Below are 18,382 nucleotides of genomic sequence, written 5' to 3'. Positions count from 1 at the left end.
GAGGTTAAATCACTCCCCCAAGCTGGCACAGCTGACAAGGGGCAGAGCTGGGATTCGAACCCAGGCAGGTTGGTCTCAGGGTCCTTTGCACCTCCACGGGATCGTATAATCGAGTTCTTCTTGTCTCTTGCTGCTTCCAGGCTTAAGTCAAGACAACGCTTATCTCCTCGATGGTGTCTTTCTGGCTTCTTCTTCAGTGCTTCCCTGGCCAGAACTCAGGGCGCTGTTTGTGAGGTTTCGATGCCCCCCTTTCCTTAGCTCCCCGCCCCCGCCCCTTGACTCCTCCCTGGGGCTTCGCTGTGACCCTCGAGAGCCCAGACCTACAGCCTTTCAGCAGCACAGCCAGGATCACCTCTGCCTGTCCCATGACTGCAGGGAGGCCAAGCCCAGGGCTGCAGGAAGGCGTCCAGACCCCCCAGGCCAGGACCTGCACAGGCCACGTGTGTGACCATCGGTCCTCTCTAGGGCAGCCCTATCTCCCGGCCCTGCATTTGGTCCCGGTTCGGGTGGTGGTCATGTTACAGAGCCGGTCTGACCTTTGCCCTCCTCGGTCGTCTTATTAGCCTGACTACCGTTTGCTGAGAAAAACACTTGAGAGGCTTTCACTCTCCACACCCACGCACTTAAAATACCAGGCCCATAGGTCATTTTAATGAGGGAATTTGGCTAATAATATGTCTGGTCTGGGTGCAGTTACCACCTCTGCCCGCGCTGGCCAAGAAGCGCAGTGTCTCTTGGGGGATGAGCAGGGTGTGACTGGGCGTGGTGTGGGCGTGGCCTGGCGTCCGGTATGGTGGTGGGTGGAGCGTGGAGACTGGAACTCCAAGGGTCTGATGTGCCCACTGGCTGGCTGTGTCCACTGGCTGGCTGTGCCCAGGTGTCAAGTCCAGTGCTAGGTCTGCTCAGAGGAATACAAGGAAGTGATAGGCAGCGTTTTCCTGGAGTGAAAAAATGTCACACACACACCTGTGAGGAAAATGTCATCACTTATTACCTCTGTCTATGAGGTAATAAGCAGATGTCCTGGTGCCCAAAGCTGTAAACAAGAGCCCATTGTCCCCAGAATACCTCTACCTTCCTGAACCACGTTGCTGTGGCCAAAATGCCCTACCCAGTAGCTTTTGCTGGACAGGCACTTCTTGACTGCACGTAAAATGATGGACTTAACATAGCAGAATTATAATTACAAGCAACAATTTCACAAATATTCACTTTGGTTGAATTTCCTTCCCAATGCAGTAGGCCAGTCTGTGGTTAACCAGGGGGTGGCATTAAACACCAGGAGCCCAAATTCAGCTTAATAAGAAACTGCTTTTGAACTATAACCCAGGCTTACAATTAGCTGTTGAGTACAGCTTGGCTACATTAGCATCCCCAGGACTATTTTCCCTTTTGGGGGCAGTGGCAGAGCAGAGAAAAGGTACCACGAGTCTGGATTCCTGGTGCGGGTGCCACTGAGTTTAACGGTAGAGATTTAGGACCTCTTGATAAAAATGTGAAGCACAAAGCTGAGAGATCTGGGTTTCCTGTATATCCGAGCTGTGTGACTTTGAACAAACCACTCACCCTCTCTGAGCCTTAACTTTGCTACCTATTAATCAAGGACAATAAAATCTATCTTGCTTATGTCATGAGACTCTTGTGAGGACCAAATAAAATAGTATATGGCAAAGTGTTTGAAAGTCATAAGTTCCACACAGACCAAACAATGCCAACACTGTGCAGGCAGTGATTCTTTGTTGTCATTTAGGGTATTAAGAATAGGATGGTTGTGGAGTTCCCATTGTGGTGCAGTGGAAACGAATCCAAGTAGGAACCATAAGGTTGCAGGTTTGATCTCTGGCCTTGCTCCGTGGGTTAAGGACCCAGTGTTGCCGTGAGCTGTAGTGTAGGTCGCAGACGTGGCTCAGATCTGGCGTTGCTGTGGTTGTGGCATCGGCAAACAGCTGTAGCTCTGATTCGACCCCTGGCCTGGGAACTTCCATACGTCATGGGTGTGGCACTAAAAAGCAAAAAAGAATAGGATGATTGTAAACTTATGGTTACCAAAGGCAAAAGCAGCATGGAGGGACAAATTAGGAATTTGGGATTAACAGATACACACTACTGTGTATAAAACAACGAGGACCTCCCTACATTCAATATCTTGCAATAACCTATAATAACGGAATGACTTTGCTGTACACCTGAAACGAACACAACATTGTAAATCAACTATACTTCAATAATTTTTTTTTAATTTAAAATACAAGAATAGGATGGCCACAGGCATGTCACCACAAGAGTAGGATCATTTCAGGGGTTGAACCCACAGGTGCCTTGAGAGCAATTGTCATTTGTAGGGCCAAGACTGGAACTCTTCTGACAGTTGGTGTTTGTACTGGGTTGGAGCATGTTTCCTAAAAAGTCATGTCCATAGGTGACCTCAGAAGGTAACGTTATTTAAAAACAGGGGCTTTGCAGTTGTAATTTCAGGTAAGCCCTGAATCCAATGACTGGTGTCCTTGTAAGGGAAGGAAGATTGGAGAGAGAGGACAGAGGGAGACAGAGGCCACATGAGGAAGGAGGCCGAGGTGGGAGGGATGCTGCCACAAACCAAGGGATGCCAGGGAGTCCCGGCGACCACCGGAAGCTGGGGCGAGGCCAGGAGGGATTCTTCTCTAGAGGAGGCACAGCCCCGTGGACACCTCAGTTTGGGGCTTCTAGCTTCCAGAAATGGGAGATGATACATTCCAGTTGTTTTAAGCCACCCAGTTTGTGAATTTGCTACGGCAGCCCCAGGAAGGAAATACAGTGTTTTCATGGAATCTCTGAAATGCTGAAGCCACAGGGAGCAGGGTAGGCCCACAGGGCAGGCTCTCACCTCCACGTGGAGATGGGTGCCCCGTTGCACCTCAGAAGATAAAATCAGGGTTAAAAGGGGCATTGCAGGTGTCCCCTAACCACCCCCACCCCATTTTGCAGACCAGGACACTGAGAACTGGAGAAGCCACATGTTTGTGCAGGAACCTAAATCTTCTAACTCTCTTGCAAGAAGTGCTGTGCCCTGTCCCCAAAGCACACGCATGTGCACATGGCGGCACATACACACACATCTTGGAATATCATGTCCCAGATGCTATTTTAATGGTTTTACTCCTATGAACTCATTTAACCTTTCCCCAAATTCTGTAAGGTAGGAAAAGTTGTATGTACCCAACTTGCAGGTAACGACACTGAGGCACAGGGAGTACTAGTGACTTGCCAAAGATCAGCCAGCCACAATTCAAACCCAGAATTCATTCCCTGGACCACTTAGCCAAGAAGATATGCTTTTAAATAATGAATATATTTATAAATGAATATTAATACTTTTATTGTAAATTATGTATTTTAGAACAATTTTTAAGAATTTTTAAAAACATTGCTCTAGACATATGCAATGACAATGAACTCACACTTTGTAATTACGTATCAAACGCTCAGATGGAAATCCATGTGCCTATTTATGCTAAAGTTGCCATTGTATCTCAGTCTGTCAGTTACATATCCTTAAATCCATTTATTGACTGTAAATTTTGTCTGGCCAGTCTCATAAGTACTGACAATAACATCTGGCGTTTCAAAATAATATTTAAAATCAGCTCGCAGGAGTTCCCCTTGTGGCTCAGCAGTAATGAAACCGGCTAGTATTCACAAGGACGTGAGTTTGATCCCTGGCCTCACTCAGTGTGTTAAGGGTTCAGCGTTGCCACAAGCTGCAGCGTAGTCTGAAGATGCAGCTCAGATCTGGCGCTGCTATGGCTGAGGTGTAGGCCAGCAGCTGCAGCTCCCGTTCAGCCCCTTACCTGGGAACCTCCATATGCCTCGGGTGTGGCCCTAAAAAGGAAAAAAAAAAAAAAAAAAAAAATCAACCAGCAATTCGTATTTTTAAAATACAGAGAGGACAATTCTAATTTAGCCTCTCTTCCAACTTCAGAATTCTGTCTTTCCTAACCTTTGGAGGTACCGACAGCTTTGGAGGGGGAAGACAGAAATAGTTTCTTTTACTGCTTTTGCTCTGAGTTTATTAAAAGGGAGGTGTGGAGAGCTGCCTGTCTGCTCCTCGGTTCCTGGGGTCTTGACCTCCAAGGAAACAAATCTGAATCTCTCTTGACCCTGGGTTATTAATGACTAAACAGAAGCCACGTGACCAAGGGACGTGTCACATCTAGACAACGTAGGTGGACATTCCTGAAGCAAAGCTGGACTCAAGGGAGTCGTGGAAAAACCAGTAACATGTGCTGAAGTACAGCTGCCTTTCCAGTTCGAGGGCTGGAAACGTAAATGAAGTTTGAATTACCCAGCAGAGATGTCCAGGGCATCGATCGCCTCATTCTTTCTCGCTCTCTTTTGTGTTCCAACAGGGAAAAGCTTCACTCTGACAATCACCGTCTTCACAAACCCACCGCAAGTCGCCACCTACCACAGAGCCATCAAAATCACAGTGGATGGACCTCGTGAACCTCGAAGTAAGTGGGCCCCCCTCGGGGCTGGCACCCCCCGCCCAGCTGGTACCCTCAGGCATCAGGAATGATGTCTCCTTGTGTTCCACCCACACCACTCAAATGTGGCTAAAACCTCTGCCCGAGGGGAATGCTAGGCCCGTGCAGGAAGGAAGAATTTTCTTTCTGACCCTTACTCCTCCAAGTTGTCTCTGAGCACCAGGCTCTTTTTCTGAAGCATCTTCTTAGAGGGCAGAAGGACATCAGGCGGACTCAAGGGCATGTTAGAATCATTTCGGGGCTGCATGGGACTAAAGATCAAATACGTGGTAAAGTTCACCGGAAGACTGGCCAGGGCAGAGGTGGCCAAAAAGAGGCTGGAGGGTCAGAGTGGGTCACAAGGGGCTGATGACCATCTGAGCCGGTCTTTTATTCATTTGTGAAGGCCAGAGATGAGAGCTATAAAAATGACCCCTTTCTTTTTGTGGCAGACATCAAAATCGTATTGCAGGATTGTTTAAAATAGAGAATGGGCGGGGGCGGGGGGTGGGGAAAGAGGCGTGCCTGGGGGGGAAACCAGTAAATATAGAAAGATGGTACCAAAAAAAGAGCTCCTGTGAGGAAAGCTTTTTTCAAAGGGAGTGGGGTTGTTTAGTCTGCAGAAAAATGACTTCACGGTGACTTAAGGACTATCTTTGAGTAAACACAAGAGTAACACCCTTTTCCAGAACCACACCCTTCCCTGGGATAGAGGCTGGGTTATAGTTCCAGGTCTCTGGAGCTGCCTGGAGCCCCACCCAACATCTGCAAGCCTCCTAACCATATGGGGTCCCCGGGGAAAATTTGTATTCTCCCTTCTCGGGATTGGGGAGCGGGGGAGGGTGTCAAAAGCAAGACTTTCCTACTCGGCCAGGAAGTTGAGATGGCAGGATGTCAGATGATAGAATGAAGTGGTGAAGAAATTGGGTTCTGGGGCCAACAAGCAGAGTTCTGGTTGAGGCGCGCCAGCCTTCAGAAGTTAGGAAGCCTCTCTGCACCTCAGTTTCCTCATCTGTAAAATAGGGGTAATAATGAGAGCTCCTTTAGAAGCTTGAATGAGACAATGCTGTGTACCTGGCCCAGAAAATGAACTCAGGAAATGCCAGTGAGGGCCTCCCTGCCTGTGTCTCTGGCTGTGGCCCCCCCCAACCCGCCCCCAGGCCAGTCCTCCAGAGGACCTGCCCAGGACACAGTGCTGCCTGTGGGGACCCTAAGGTCACCCCTGGGGTGTGGCTCCCCGTGGGGCATCCTGTAAGCACCGCAGCTTGGGGCGGAGTTTCCTGTAGTCCTGGCCACAGCCTCATAGCACCTTGATCACCTCCCAGAACCATCCAGGGTGCTGCCTCAACCTTCCTGATAGCCCAGAGTGGGTGGAGACCACTGCACCCACCAGGGACAGCCCCCCAGGATGTGACTTTCCATCACCATCTCCTTGGTGCATTTGCCTGCTCTAGGACTCCCGTTATTTCTGATCTCATCGCCCCCTTCTCAGCTTTTTCTCTTTAAGCCCCAGGGGATGTTGTGGCTGTGCCAGACTCAGGAAACCCTGGGACGTAGTAGCGTCCCCTGATTCCAGTTTGCGTGTGAAAGGCAAACCACAGGCTCAGAACCACACGATTACAACCAAACTCAACTTCAGAGGTTCCCAAAGTGGGAACCGCAGACTAGCGACCCTGCATTGGACAGAATAGACACGCCACGCAGGTGCCCACAGAGGACCAAACAGGCTCAGATTGCGACAGGCACGGGGTTGGGGGGCAGCAGTTGGGAGGGGTAAGGAAGTGGACCTTGAGGATAATTAAACTCAAGAAAGCCTCACTCAGGTGGCAGTAGAATCCTTGTCCTTAAAAATAGAAAGGGGGGAGTTCCCAGCGTGGTGCAGCGGAAACAAATCTGACTAAGAACCATGAGGGTTTGGGTTCCATCCCTGGCCTCGCTCAGTGGGTTAAGGATCTGGTGTTGCCGTGAGCTGTGGTGCAGGTTGCAGATGCCGCTTGGATCCTGCATCGCTGCAGCTCTGGCGTAGGCTGGTAGCTACAGCTCCGATTAGACCCCTAGCCTGGGAACCTCCATATGCTGCTGGTGCGGCCCTAGAAAAGACAAAAAAAAAAAAAAAAAAATAGAAACAGGGAAGTGGGGAGGGGCAAGAGTGGGGGAGGTTAAGAGGTACAAACTGCTGTGTATGAAATAAATAAGATGCAAGGACATATAGTGCAACTCGGGGAATATAAACAACATTTTATAATGACTCTCAATGGAACATCCCCTTTAAAAATTCTGAACCACTATGTTGTACACCTGACACTTATATAATATTGTGCATCAGCTATACCTCAACTTTTAAAAATTTTACATAAAAACCAGAAACAGCAGCCATTTCTAGGACAGTTCAAATGCACACCTGCCAGGAGGAAGCAGCTTAAACCAGAGCGCTCCTCCATATACCTCCTTCTGCAATTTTCTCATGCATAAGAAAAGGCGGTTTTTGCCCCACTGCCAATATTTCCTGTAACATTCAAAGAACTAACCAGGTGGTTGAGCTTCAGAAAACAAATGACGGCCGCTCAGACTCTTAAGAACCAGCGGTCAGAGGGAGAAAATATGCGATTGTAATGGCCTGCCTGTCTATACAGTTGACTCTAGTTCCTGCTGTTTTATAACTTAAGAAAACAGATGTTATTGAGAAGAGCTCTTTGAGCAGACCAGGTTTGCTCTGAAGAGGCACCCGTTTTTGCAGAGTCTTTCTTACCAAATGGAATCTGGACGTGTAGGGAAAAATTAAATTAAAAATCACATTAAATTACATAAGTATGATCGAAAGAGGTTATTACAGACGCAGGTAGACAATCTCAGCTTCGCAAAGGACTTGGGGAAAAATGTCATATGTGCACAGACTCCCAGGGTGACTCAAGTCTTGCTGACTTTTCTATTCACTTTCTAAAGCCAGGCGGGCCTTTCCTGTGCTGTTTTCTTATTATTACCTGAACATCTTAATTCAAGGTTCAAGGTGGGAACTACTTCTTTTTGATGCAGATCTGCTCACAGCCACTTTTTTAAATTCAGAGCGTTTTATTTACGACAATCAAGGTTTACGACATGATTGTTTGATTTATAGTTGCACAGCCGTCATCACAAGCTAATGTTTTTTGGTTTTTGGGGTTGTTTTTGTTTTTTAGCTTCACACCCATGGCATATGGAGGTTCCCAGGCTGGGGGTCCAATCGGAGCTACAGCTGCTGGCCTACCCCACAGCTACAGTAACGCAGGATCTGAGCCCCGTCTTTGACCTACACCACAGCTCACGGCAACGCTAGATCCTTTACCCACTGAGTGAGGCCAGGGATCGAACCCACAACCTCATGGTTCCTGGTCGGATTCGTTTCCACTGCACGACAACGGGCACTCCACACAAGCTGATTTTAGAACATTTTCCTCCCCCACTGCCACTTTTTTTTAAAAGAGAAAGTTCACAGAATTTTTCTCCCAGCTTTATTGAAATATAAATAAGAACCTGGTGTAAGTTTAAGGTTTACGACATGATTGTTTGATATACGTCTCTATATATGAAACAATCACCTCAGTAAGATTAGTTAACACATCCATCACCTCACATAGTGACGATTGCTTATGTTGAGAACTTTTAAGATCTACCCTCTTAGTGGTTTCCAAACATTCGATGCTGTATTGTTAACTATAGGCCATGCTGACATTAGGTCCCCAGGACTTTTTCATCTTATAAGTGGAAGATTGTACCCTTTGACCCATTTCTCCCACCCCCAAACCCTGGGAATCATCAGTCTACTCTGTTTCTGTGAGTTTGGGGGGTGGGGGATTACATGCCACATAGAAGTGAGATCATACCCTATCGTTTGTCTCTGTTTGGCATATTTCACTTACCATAATGCCCTCAAAGTCCATCCGTGTTCTTGCAAATGGTATAGGGCAGAATTTCTTTTTTATGCCTGTATTATATTCCTGTGTGTGTGCAGGTACACACGTCACATTTTTTTATTCATTATTTTTTTTGTCTTTTTCCATTTTATTTTATGTTTGTTTGTTTTAATGATTTTTTTCCCATTATAGCTGGTTTACAGTGTTCTTCTTTATTCATTATTCATTGATAGATACTTTGGTTGTTTCCACGTCTTGACTATTGTGACTACTTCTGTCTAAGGCAACTTTAAGAGAGGTTACTACATGTAAATCAGTATACCCAGTGTCAGAGCTATGGATTAATAAGACCTCCCAGGTCCTTCTATCATTATTATGGTGCTATGAATTCTGGGTGATTCTGGCACATGGTCCCAGCATCACCAAGTCCAGTAGTTTTGCAAAGTTTTCTTTTGAAAAGAAAAGGAAGCTGAGAGCCTTCAGGACGAATTACCTTATCAATAAGGGAATACAGCCCCAGAGAAATGAAATGATCTGCCTAGACTGGAAAGAAATAGTTGGTGATGGAGCCAGAATTAGAATCAGGAGCCTCTGATGCCCAGTCCTGTACTCTTATTCATCCATCTGTCCGTCCGTCCGTCTATGTGTGTGTTCACCTCTCTGTCATACCATGCCACCTGCACATCACCTGTTCTAACCTCTCTGACTTGGCCTCAGTAGCCCTGTTTTTGAAACAAGGTGTTGGCTTGTATGACCTCTCAGATCTGTCCCAGCTCTAAGCTTCTCTAGAAAGGGAAATTGTCAGCACCTGATTGCAGGCATAGGCGCCTGCAACTTAAACCATTTGTGCAAAGACTAAAGGAAAACGTATCCAGCCTGCCTGCTAGGTGATTAGGGGCAAAGAATTAAGAAACATGCCACAGCTAGTCCGCTGGCCAGGCCGATAGGATAACTTGACATTTCCCAGCCCGTTTCCTGGTTTTCAGTGGTGAAGCTGTAGCAAAAAGTGTATTCCAAGGCGAATTAAACATGTTCATTTCCGATGATTATTCGCCCTTTTACAGTCACTGACCCCGCCGCTTGATGAGTCAAACCTTTTTTTCCCACATTCCACCGATCGTTTTTTATTTCCCAGACCTGTAGAGAAATTATTAATCATTGAAAAATTAAATGTATTATGGAGAAAGAAAGCCCTCAGAAGGTATCTTCTGCTGCGATCAGCCCTTGCAAGCAGCAGTGAGGGCTCTGTCTTCAGTCGGTAGGTAGAATACTGAGATGCTCATCAGCATATTAAAAGATAGTCTTCTCTTTAAGCGTGAAAGAGTGAGTGAGAGGGAGTTTTCAAGACAGGGATATTTGAGAGTTGTTTTTATGTATATTTTAAAAGCTATTTCAGGGGATCTAATGCAAAACTCCAGCATGCAGCCCATGTGTCTGTAACATGAGAATATTGAGATATGAAAACATGTTCTCTGCAGATATTTCACTAAATAATTTGAATACGTGAATGAACTCAGCACAGGGGTTGGGGGTGAGGGAGATGTCTTGCTAGTGAGGGGTCGAGGAGCGTAAACAGTGGGTACCCTAACTACTGACCCAGTGGCGGGGGCTGGGGCGGGGTGTTCTGGTGGTGTGGACTGTGGACTGGACAGCCATCGATGTCACGAGCCATCACTGTCTGGCCAGGTGTCCATTACATCTAGAACATTGGGTAACCTAATTAAAAACTGAAAAGGTTCGTAAAACAAATATTGGCCATTTCTGGGACAACTTCTGCCCTCGGGGTTTATTTAAGGCGCCCTTCACAGTAACTGTTATGCCTGAGCTCTTGGGATTCAGACTAACAGGGAGCTAGGTAGAGCTGTTACGTGAAAACTTTGGAATCTGCTACTTTCTGGTGCCCTAGCCTTCTGGCAACCGAACCATTTTTTTATGGGGACGGAGAGCGAAAATAAATCAGCTGGAGGGCTTGACTCCCCATCATTCAGTTGGTTCGTTAAGGACTCTGTTGAGACTACATCACACGAATATAACTTCCTTCTGTGATTTCAAATGTCAAGAGCAAACCTAGACTCTGTTTAGAGAGAGAAGAAACAGGATCTTGGTTTATGGCGAGAATGTTTCCAGTGCAAAAGAGGAGTGCGTGAAAGGCACCTGGCGATAAGAGACCTAAAAATACTTGAAATCAAGTTTATCCAGAAGCATATGGGATGAGAGGAAATGCTGACAGAGTGCTCTGGTGATTCGCTAATATCCAGTCCTCCTTGATCATACAAACGCCTAATACGAATAACACGGAACACTTAGTGCTTATTGTTTGCCCAACAGCCTTCAAAGTACTTCACATACCTTGATTGATATAATCTTTGCAAGATCTGGTGAGAAAATTGACACAAAGAGAAACCCAGGTCCTTGCCCAAGGTCACACTGTGAAGCGAGCCAGAACTGAAACGAAGCGGTCCAGGCACTGCCACCCACAGACGCCAAAGTCTGTTTTAAAGACCTACACCAAATGCCACTTGAGCTTTTCTGTATTGAAATTTCTGTTCAGATATTTTTTATTTAGAGGGTTTATCAATAAAATTCTGGTTCAAGTACAGTCTTCTTTGAGAAAGCAGCATTTCCTAGCCTGGGCAGTCAGCCTTTTTGTACCTACAGGATGGAATCCCTGTTTTCTCCAGGGCAGGGCTGCAGTGAAGTACACCAGCCACACTGTCACAAGTGTCCATGAGTGTCCCCAAGGCCGGCTTGGGGACCTGGCATCAGGGGAGGCCTGAAGTAGGCATGGCACACAACATAAACCTCTCCCTCCAGTGATAGCAGGAAAGATGAGGAATGTGACAAAAATGACCACCACACGAGCCATCCAAGTCCAGCTCTGCCTTTGGCAAAGACCTTTCTAGAGGGCACACATGATCGGCGTGCAGCCTGCTGGGAGGTTGCAAACTGGCATCATTCTTTGCTCTTGATGGTTAGTGGCATGCCAGGCAGTTTTCTCAATCTATGATCTCAGGATTGGTGAGACACAGTGAGACCACAACCACCGCGTCCACTGGGACCGGCTTCAAGCAGGTCCTCCAAGCAATGTGTGGTGATCTCCATATCTGTTTTTCCTTGCATCCTTCAAATGTCAGGTTTGGACTTCAGTTCTTTCTAGATGGAATTGTGAGTCCCCCCCAAAGAAGAGGAAAGAATTCTTTCTTCCTTCTCCCCCATATACAAGGTAGGAGGCACAGGATCAAAGACGAACAATATTCTGCTTACTTATCTTCCTTGCCCAACCCCCCAGCCACTGTTACAGGCAATTAATTTAACGCTAGGATGAACATTCTGGGGTGACTTCCTCTGGTACTATAATCCCCACTGTACTAAGCTCCCCAACTACCTGATGACTTGGCAAAAGCAGTTTTTAAAGCGGTAATGATCCTGCCTCAATGCTTGGTAAGTCCTGCCAATGACTTTGAGAATGTCTTTCTGGTTATCAAACTCAGTAGCATCACACTAGACCGAGAGGACTTTATACACATAAAGATTTCCCCAAACCTTGAGTTTTCAGTGGGCTTATCCATGCCAAGGTCTGAAAGAGTCCCTGGATGAATGGAGGTGTTGAATCCTTGAGGGAGTAAGTTTCTGCCCTGGAAACAGTGATAGGGAACCTCATTAGCCCATGGAGACCTCTTGGTAATTACCCCTGTCTTATGTAGAAGTCATTGAGATGGTTAGATGCTACAGAAAGAAGGAAAAAAAATTCCTTCCAGGTACCCATCAGTGAGAACCTAAATGATCTCAGTACCTCTCAGACTAACGTAGTCAGCAAGGGGGAGAAGACACATGGACTGAATCTTTTTTGTTGTTGTTGTTGTTGTTGTTGTTGTTTTTGGCTGTGCCCATAGCATGTGAAAGTTTCCGGGCCAAAGATCAAATGGAGGCACAGCAATGATAATGCCAGGTCCTTAACCAGCAGGCCACCAGGGAACTCCCTGGAATGAATTTTTTTTTTTTTTTTTTTTGCTTTTTAGGGCCACATCCACAGAATATGGAGGTTCCCAGTCTGGGGTCTAATCAGAGCTACAGTTGCTGGACTACGCTATAGCCACAGCAAAGCCAGGTCCAGGCTGCGTCTTTGACCTACACCACAGATCATGGCAACACTGGATCTTTAACCCACTGAGTGAGGCCAGGGATTGAACCTGAAACCTCATGGTTCCTTGTTGGATTCATTTTTGCTGCGCCATGACAGAAGCTCTTAGAATGAATCTTAAACCATGAATATCTTTTTCCATCTGAACCATTGCAACCCCATATCACTATTTTAAATGTTACACCAGGAGTTCCCATTGTGTCTCAGCAGTAACGGACCCATGAAGATGAGGGTTCGATTCCTGGCCTCGCTCAGTGGGTTAAGGATCTGGCGTTGCTGTAACCTGTGGTACAGGTAACAGACACTGCTCAGATCTGGCGTTCCCGTGGCTATGGTATAGGCCAGCAGCTATAGCTCTGATTTGGCCGCTAGTCTGGGAACTTCCATATGCCTCAGGTGCGGCCCTAAAAAGACAAAAATAAAATAAAATAAAAAATAAATTGAGATCAAGATCTAAACATATCATGGTCCTTGTTAGAATTTAGTGTATGAAGGGCTAAAAGAAAAAAACCAAAATCCCATCTGCATTTAGGCTTCCGTTTCTTAATCTTAAAACATGTAAAAAGGTTTCTGGATCCTGAATTGGGGCACCTGGGTTTCACACTGGCGCCACCAGGCCAGTGGGTGTGAACTTGGGCAATTATCTTAAGTACTTTCTCCTCACTTTCCTCTTCTGTCCAACCAGGCCATGGGATGAGATAATCTCTAAATTAGCTCCCACTGAAGGGGTGACAAAATATCATTAGCAAAAGAGCCATAGGTGTCATGTAGGCTGGCAGCTGTAGCTCTGATTCGACCCCTAGCCTGGGAACCTCCATATACCTTGGGGTGCGGCCCTAAGAGGCAAACAAAACAAAACAAAACAAAACAAAAAGAGCTGTAGGGAGATCCCGCTGTGGTGCAGTGGGTTAAGAATCCAGCATCCGAGCTTCAGCATATGTCACAGCTGCGGCTCAGATTCAGTCCCTGGCCAGGGAACTTGCATGTGCCACCGGTGGGGCCATAAACGAAAAGGAAAACACAGCTGTAGGCTCCCCACAAACAGTGCCCCTTAGAGGCTGACCCGTGTGGGCCTCCTTCCCTGAAGGACACTGGCCTTCATCACCATAGACAACCATATACACCCAGGTCCTACCTTCGATGTCATTTTTTGCTGTAATTTTTTGAAAAGGTTTTTATCACTTGGTGTTGAAACCATAATTTCCTGCAGCTCTGATTTCGCTGCCATTAACACAGTGATTACCATCAGGTTGAGATCCCGTTTTGGCACTTGCTGACCGTGTGGGGTGACCCTACCTGGGGGAGGGCGAGGGGCTGAGCCTCCATAAAACAAGGACAGCAGCTGTACCAGCCTCGTGGGGGGAGGGTGGGGGGCGGGGGTCAGGGAGCCTGAATGCTCCAGCCTGGGTAGAACATTTTAAACCAATGCCTGGCACACAGTCAATGTTCAGAAGCTGGCACAATTATTTGCCTTTAGTCTTGGAATCCTTTGGAAACGAGAAAAAGAAAACGCTAAACAAAAAAGATTTGTGATTCCTGAGTTTAAAAATTCATGAAGTCGCCATCATGTTTCATTTTTTTAGCTACTTAATTAAACATTTATATCTTTTGATTTTTTTTTTTTTCCGTTTTTCTTTTGTATTTAGACACAGTAAAATTTCTTTTCTGGCCTTTTTAGGCACCCTTGAAACACTCTGAGGACTGTTCCCAAGTCCTTCGTGGGTAAATGCCTTTGCCCCCAAAGACTGAACTTTGTGGAGAACTTGGGGAAAAATCCTCCATCTTTCTGTAACATTGACAACAGGTGTTTGGGGTCTAGCACGTGGGTCCTTTCAGATGTAAGCGTGACACAGTTTGGGAGAGGCTTTTCTTTACTGTTCTAGAAAACGCACATGAAATGTGCCAGAGTCTCTTGGGGTCCAAATTCTTGCAGCAAATACAACTCACCTTCGCGGGGGTGGAGAGAAGAGGCCTGGACTGGTCAGCCACAGCTAAGCTTTGTGGGCATAGAAAACACTCAGCCACTCTGAGTTCCCAAACCAATGTGGCTTTCTAGATTTGTCCTGAGTTTTTGAATTTTTTGTTTGCTAGGTGTTTGGTGGGGTGTTTCTTCATTCCCCCCAAGACATTCAATGGCTCATTTCAGCAACAGAGTGGCTCTACCTTACACCATCTGGGCATGTGCAGCATCTCTGCTGCCGGAGCCCCTTGTGACCTGATCAAACAGCCTCTATCCTGGGATGGTTGGGAAGTGGCTCTGCTGAGGTCCATGCCGCCATCTAGCTGCACTATGAGACTCACCTAAGCCATGGTGTTGGAACCATGGGGGCAGCGTGAAAAGGTGGGCCCCATCCTGGCCTGACTTGGGCGCCTGCGCACAGCTTGTGCATAGACTGGTTGCCATGGCTCATTACCATGCATCGGTTTCTCTGCTTTGGGGTGGACCTAGAATTTTTTTTCAGACCCTATGACCTTCCACTTTTCATAAAAAAAAAAAAAAAAAAAATCAAGTTTCGAAAAGGCTTAGTTTTTTGTTTTTGTTTTTGTTTTTTCCTGTAAGCCATGTAGCTATGAAAGGCTTTAGTAAGAATTGGATCCAGTGTGTCCCACCTTTGCAACAGATCTCTGTTTAAGTTTGTTTGGGCTAGCTTGCAATTTCTGTCTTCTCGAAATCCTTCCATGTCTTTTCCTTTATAGATGAGTTGTTTTAAAGGTTTGCTTTTTTGCTATGAAAAGTTAACTGTAAAGAAGGGGCAAATTAGGTATAATCTATCACTGGGCATTACAACTGTATTATCAGACACATCACAAACCCTGACATGGGATGTGAAATGGAAAAGTGCCTTGTTCATGCTCTGAGTTGTACGTGGTATGCTTATAGCGAGTTCTTTGTGCTTGTAAGTCATGCATTGTCCCTGGGAAAATTCCCGATAGCCAAGCCAAATATTCTGGCTATACATGTGTAGATGAAAGCCAAGGTAAAAAAAACGCTTAAGTACCTAAAGCAAAGTTCTTTTCTGTTTGCCTTTTTTTTAAGGAACACAGTTGAATTAATCTGCCAACTCCCTAGACCCTTATAAAGTAAGTTAATGGCAATACATTACTTTGGAACTTCCACGATTTACATATACTCAGGTTCCATTAAAGCAAGTATTGACTAAAACCCAGCCGGTTATTGAATCTTTCCATGTACTTTCATACACTGAAATGTCAAACATTTGAGATTCCATTTATTTGTTTTTGTTTTTGTTTTTGTTCACCATGGCTTAGAAGTCAGCCTTCTGGTCATTTGAGATTAAAAAGTAAATATTTGAAATAACTAAGCTGTAAAGAACTATATACATTTACGGTTCTTTTTAGATTTGTTCCTGGTATTGCCTTATTTTTACTTACCTCTGAAGTCATTTTATGATATTTCCAATTCACTCATTTTAAAGGGATGGACAGGGAGTTTGGGGTTCGTGGATGCAAATTATTACATTTAGAATGGATAAGCAATGAGGTCCTACTGTAGCACAGGGAACTCTATGCAATCTCTTAGGATAGAACGTGATGGAAGATAATATGAAAAAAAATGTATATAGATGTATGACCGGGTCACTATGCTGTACAGCAGAAATTGGCACAACACTGTAAGTCAACTCTACTTTAATAATAATTTTTAAAAAGAGCTAGGGAGAAATACCCATAGTGGTATCATTCCGTTCATCTCTGGCACTGCTGACAGGGCATAGCCTGAGTTTGAGAAATGAAGCAGAGAGCTGAGCCCGGGGGAGTGAGAGTGGAGTTTGGAGCTGAGCCAACCTGGCCTCACTACTTGCTTTTTCATAGCTGTGCCTGCGTGCGTCCGCTTCCCCACCTGTAGAATGGGCTTATGACACCTGCCTTGCTGAGGGATACGAGGATTAAATGAGACTGCCTGAGAGGCAGACTGGAGCACTAGTAGGCAGCCCAGGTAGAGAGGTGGCTGCCTCTCACCCAGGATCAGACGAAGCCTTGGCAAGCTCAGCCTCCTCAGATATGACACCAGGAAGTCGATGTCCCCATCTTGAGGTGTTCTTGTGCCGACTGAATAAAGTCACCTGTGGTTGACTGCATGGTGCTTGGCAAGAGGGGATCCTTAAATACCAGCTGTTATTAAATTACAGGCTCTGGACACAGGTCCCCCTTCCTCATCCCATAACCCTGACCAGGGGAAGCCACTGGAATTCTGCCCAAGTGAGGACCAAATACTTGCCATTGCCAAGTTATTTCTCTTTAAATCCTGGCAGTTTGGATGCTTACAATAAGAGCTTTTTTTCTGTTTTTCTTTCCACCGTTCCTATTATTTACCTGAACTACTGAATTACTGCACCGGCATCCCTACATGACTCCTCTCTGAAGCAAAGCCAAGTTCATCATATTGCCTCAGTAGGAGGTGGTCTTTTTCCAAATACGGATTTTATCAAAATGTAGTTGCTTCCTAACGGAACATAAGCCCTCACACCGCTGTGTGACCTGCCATGACTCTTAGCATCTAGAAGCTTCCATGAGTCATCAATAAGGTGGAGATAATTATATGCGCTCTAATTCATAGGGTAGCTTTGGATGAATTGTGATGATAGATACCGAGGTGCTTTGTAAACAGTCTAACTGATGATAGGAATATATAGATATGTAATTAGATCATAGGAAAACAATAATAGAAAATGTTATTACTGTTTGTGGGTACTATACAAAAATCTCAGGGGTCTTTTTCTGGTTTCTTGAAGGTACGTTTTATCTCCCTGTCGTCCAGGACTGGTGAAAAGGAAACTGTAGAGAAAAAAATAGAGACATTTAAATCACGCCCCACTGTGAATCTGAACTTTTAGAAATTTTTTTGCCATTAGAATATCTTAGTATTTTCTTTTCTGGTATTACCCACGTTTAGGTGTCCTGGCCACCAAAAAAGGCAGCCTTGACAGTGAAGAGAGCTGAGTTTTATTTTAATATCTATTTATTTTCCAAAACCAAACACAGTTTATCCTTTGCCGCTCTATTATTTCATTTTCTTTACATCAAAGGCTTGGAGAGGGTTGCAAAGATTGTCCTACAACTGGCTGAGTCCTTATTCTGGTTTAACCTTTTTTTTCACCCTTGGCTTTGTGTGTGTATATATATACAAAGTATACAAATATATATACAAAATACATACATATGCTGCCCGCCTGAGATTTCTGGATTAGATCGCAGGGAAGTGAAACATGACACACTTGAGCCTTCCTGCCAGTTTCCCAGGAGGAGTCAAAACCTGCAAATGCTCCGAGGTGAGGACCTTGCAAGGCTCCAGAGGCTGGCTTGCTGTCCCGTTCACTTGCTGACATGCTGCTTGGAGCCGCTTGGGAGGAGAAACTCTGTTCTGCTCCTTGGGTGATTCAGCCGGTCTCAAGATAAATAGGGAGAAGGAACTGGAAACTGCTGAAATTTGAGTCTGTAGGGCTGGGCCGTTCTTGGGAGCAGCTCTGTTGAGCTGTAAGAGGAATCCTGAGCCCTGGGCAAGGGAGAGGCGAAAGACCGCTGGGAGCGGGGAGCGGGGAGCCGGCCGGCTGGCTCTGCAAAGCTCAGCAGCCCACATCCCCTCTCCAGGCCTCTATTTCCTCATCGGCTAAACAAGAGAAAGAGAGGATTTGATGGTTTTAAGATCCTTATCGGCTTCTAAAAGTAAGGAGTGATATCTGAAGTTGCACCCTCCGTGCATCATTTAACCCAGAGAGGAAGAGCCTGGGTCTTGCAGCCAGCCCACCAACCTGGGGATGTGGAGACAGAGCCAGGATAAGGGCCAGGTGGAGGAGGAGAGAGGGTGCAGCTGCTCACACCCCAAGCAGGAG

At 45.9% G+C, this 18,382-nt stretch overlaps 1 protein-coding gene across 7 annotated transcripts in view; it reads left to right on the top strand.

The window, feature by feature from the left end:
- The window catches only part of RUNX1 (RUNX family transcription factor 1), a 263,788-nt gene that overhangs the window by 188,624 nt on the left and 56,782 nt on the right, over positions 1-18,382 (top strand). For all 7 annotated transcript variants that reach the window (XR_014822356.1, XR_014822355.1, XM_021068413.2 and 4 more), the window contains 1 exon segment: positions 4,386-4,490. Coding sequence is in view for 5 of the 7 variants with exons in the window: in XM_021068413.2 (XP_020924072.1) it covers positions 4,386-4,490 (105 nt within the window). In the remaining 2 variants the exon portion in view is untranslated.

This window comes from Sus scrofa, chromosome 13, assembly GCF_054392235.1.
Source record: "Sus scrofa isolate SSC_HxYL_T2T_F1_AM1 chromosome 13, Sscrofa_HxYL_maternal_Yorkshire_Landrace_v2.0, whole genome shotgun sequence".
Classification (NCBI taxonomy): domain Eukaryota; kingdom Metazoa; phylum Chordata; class Mammalia; order Artiodactyla; family Suidae; genus Sus; species Sus scrofa.
Note: the sequence above shows the minus strand (reverse complement) of the source record. Positions and strands in the feature narration are given on the sequence as shown.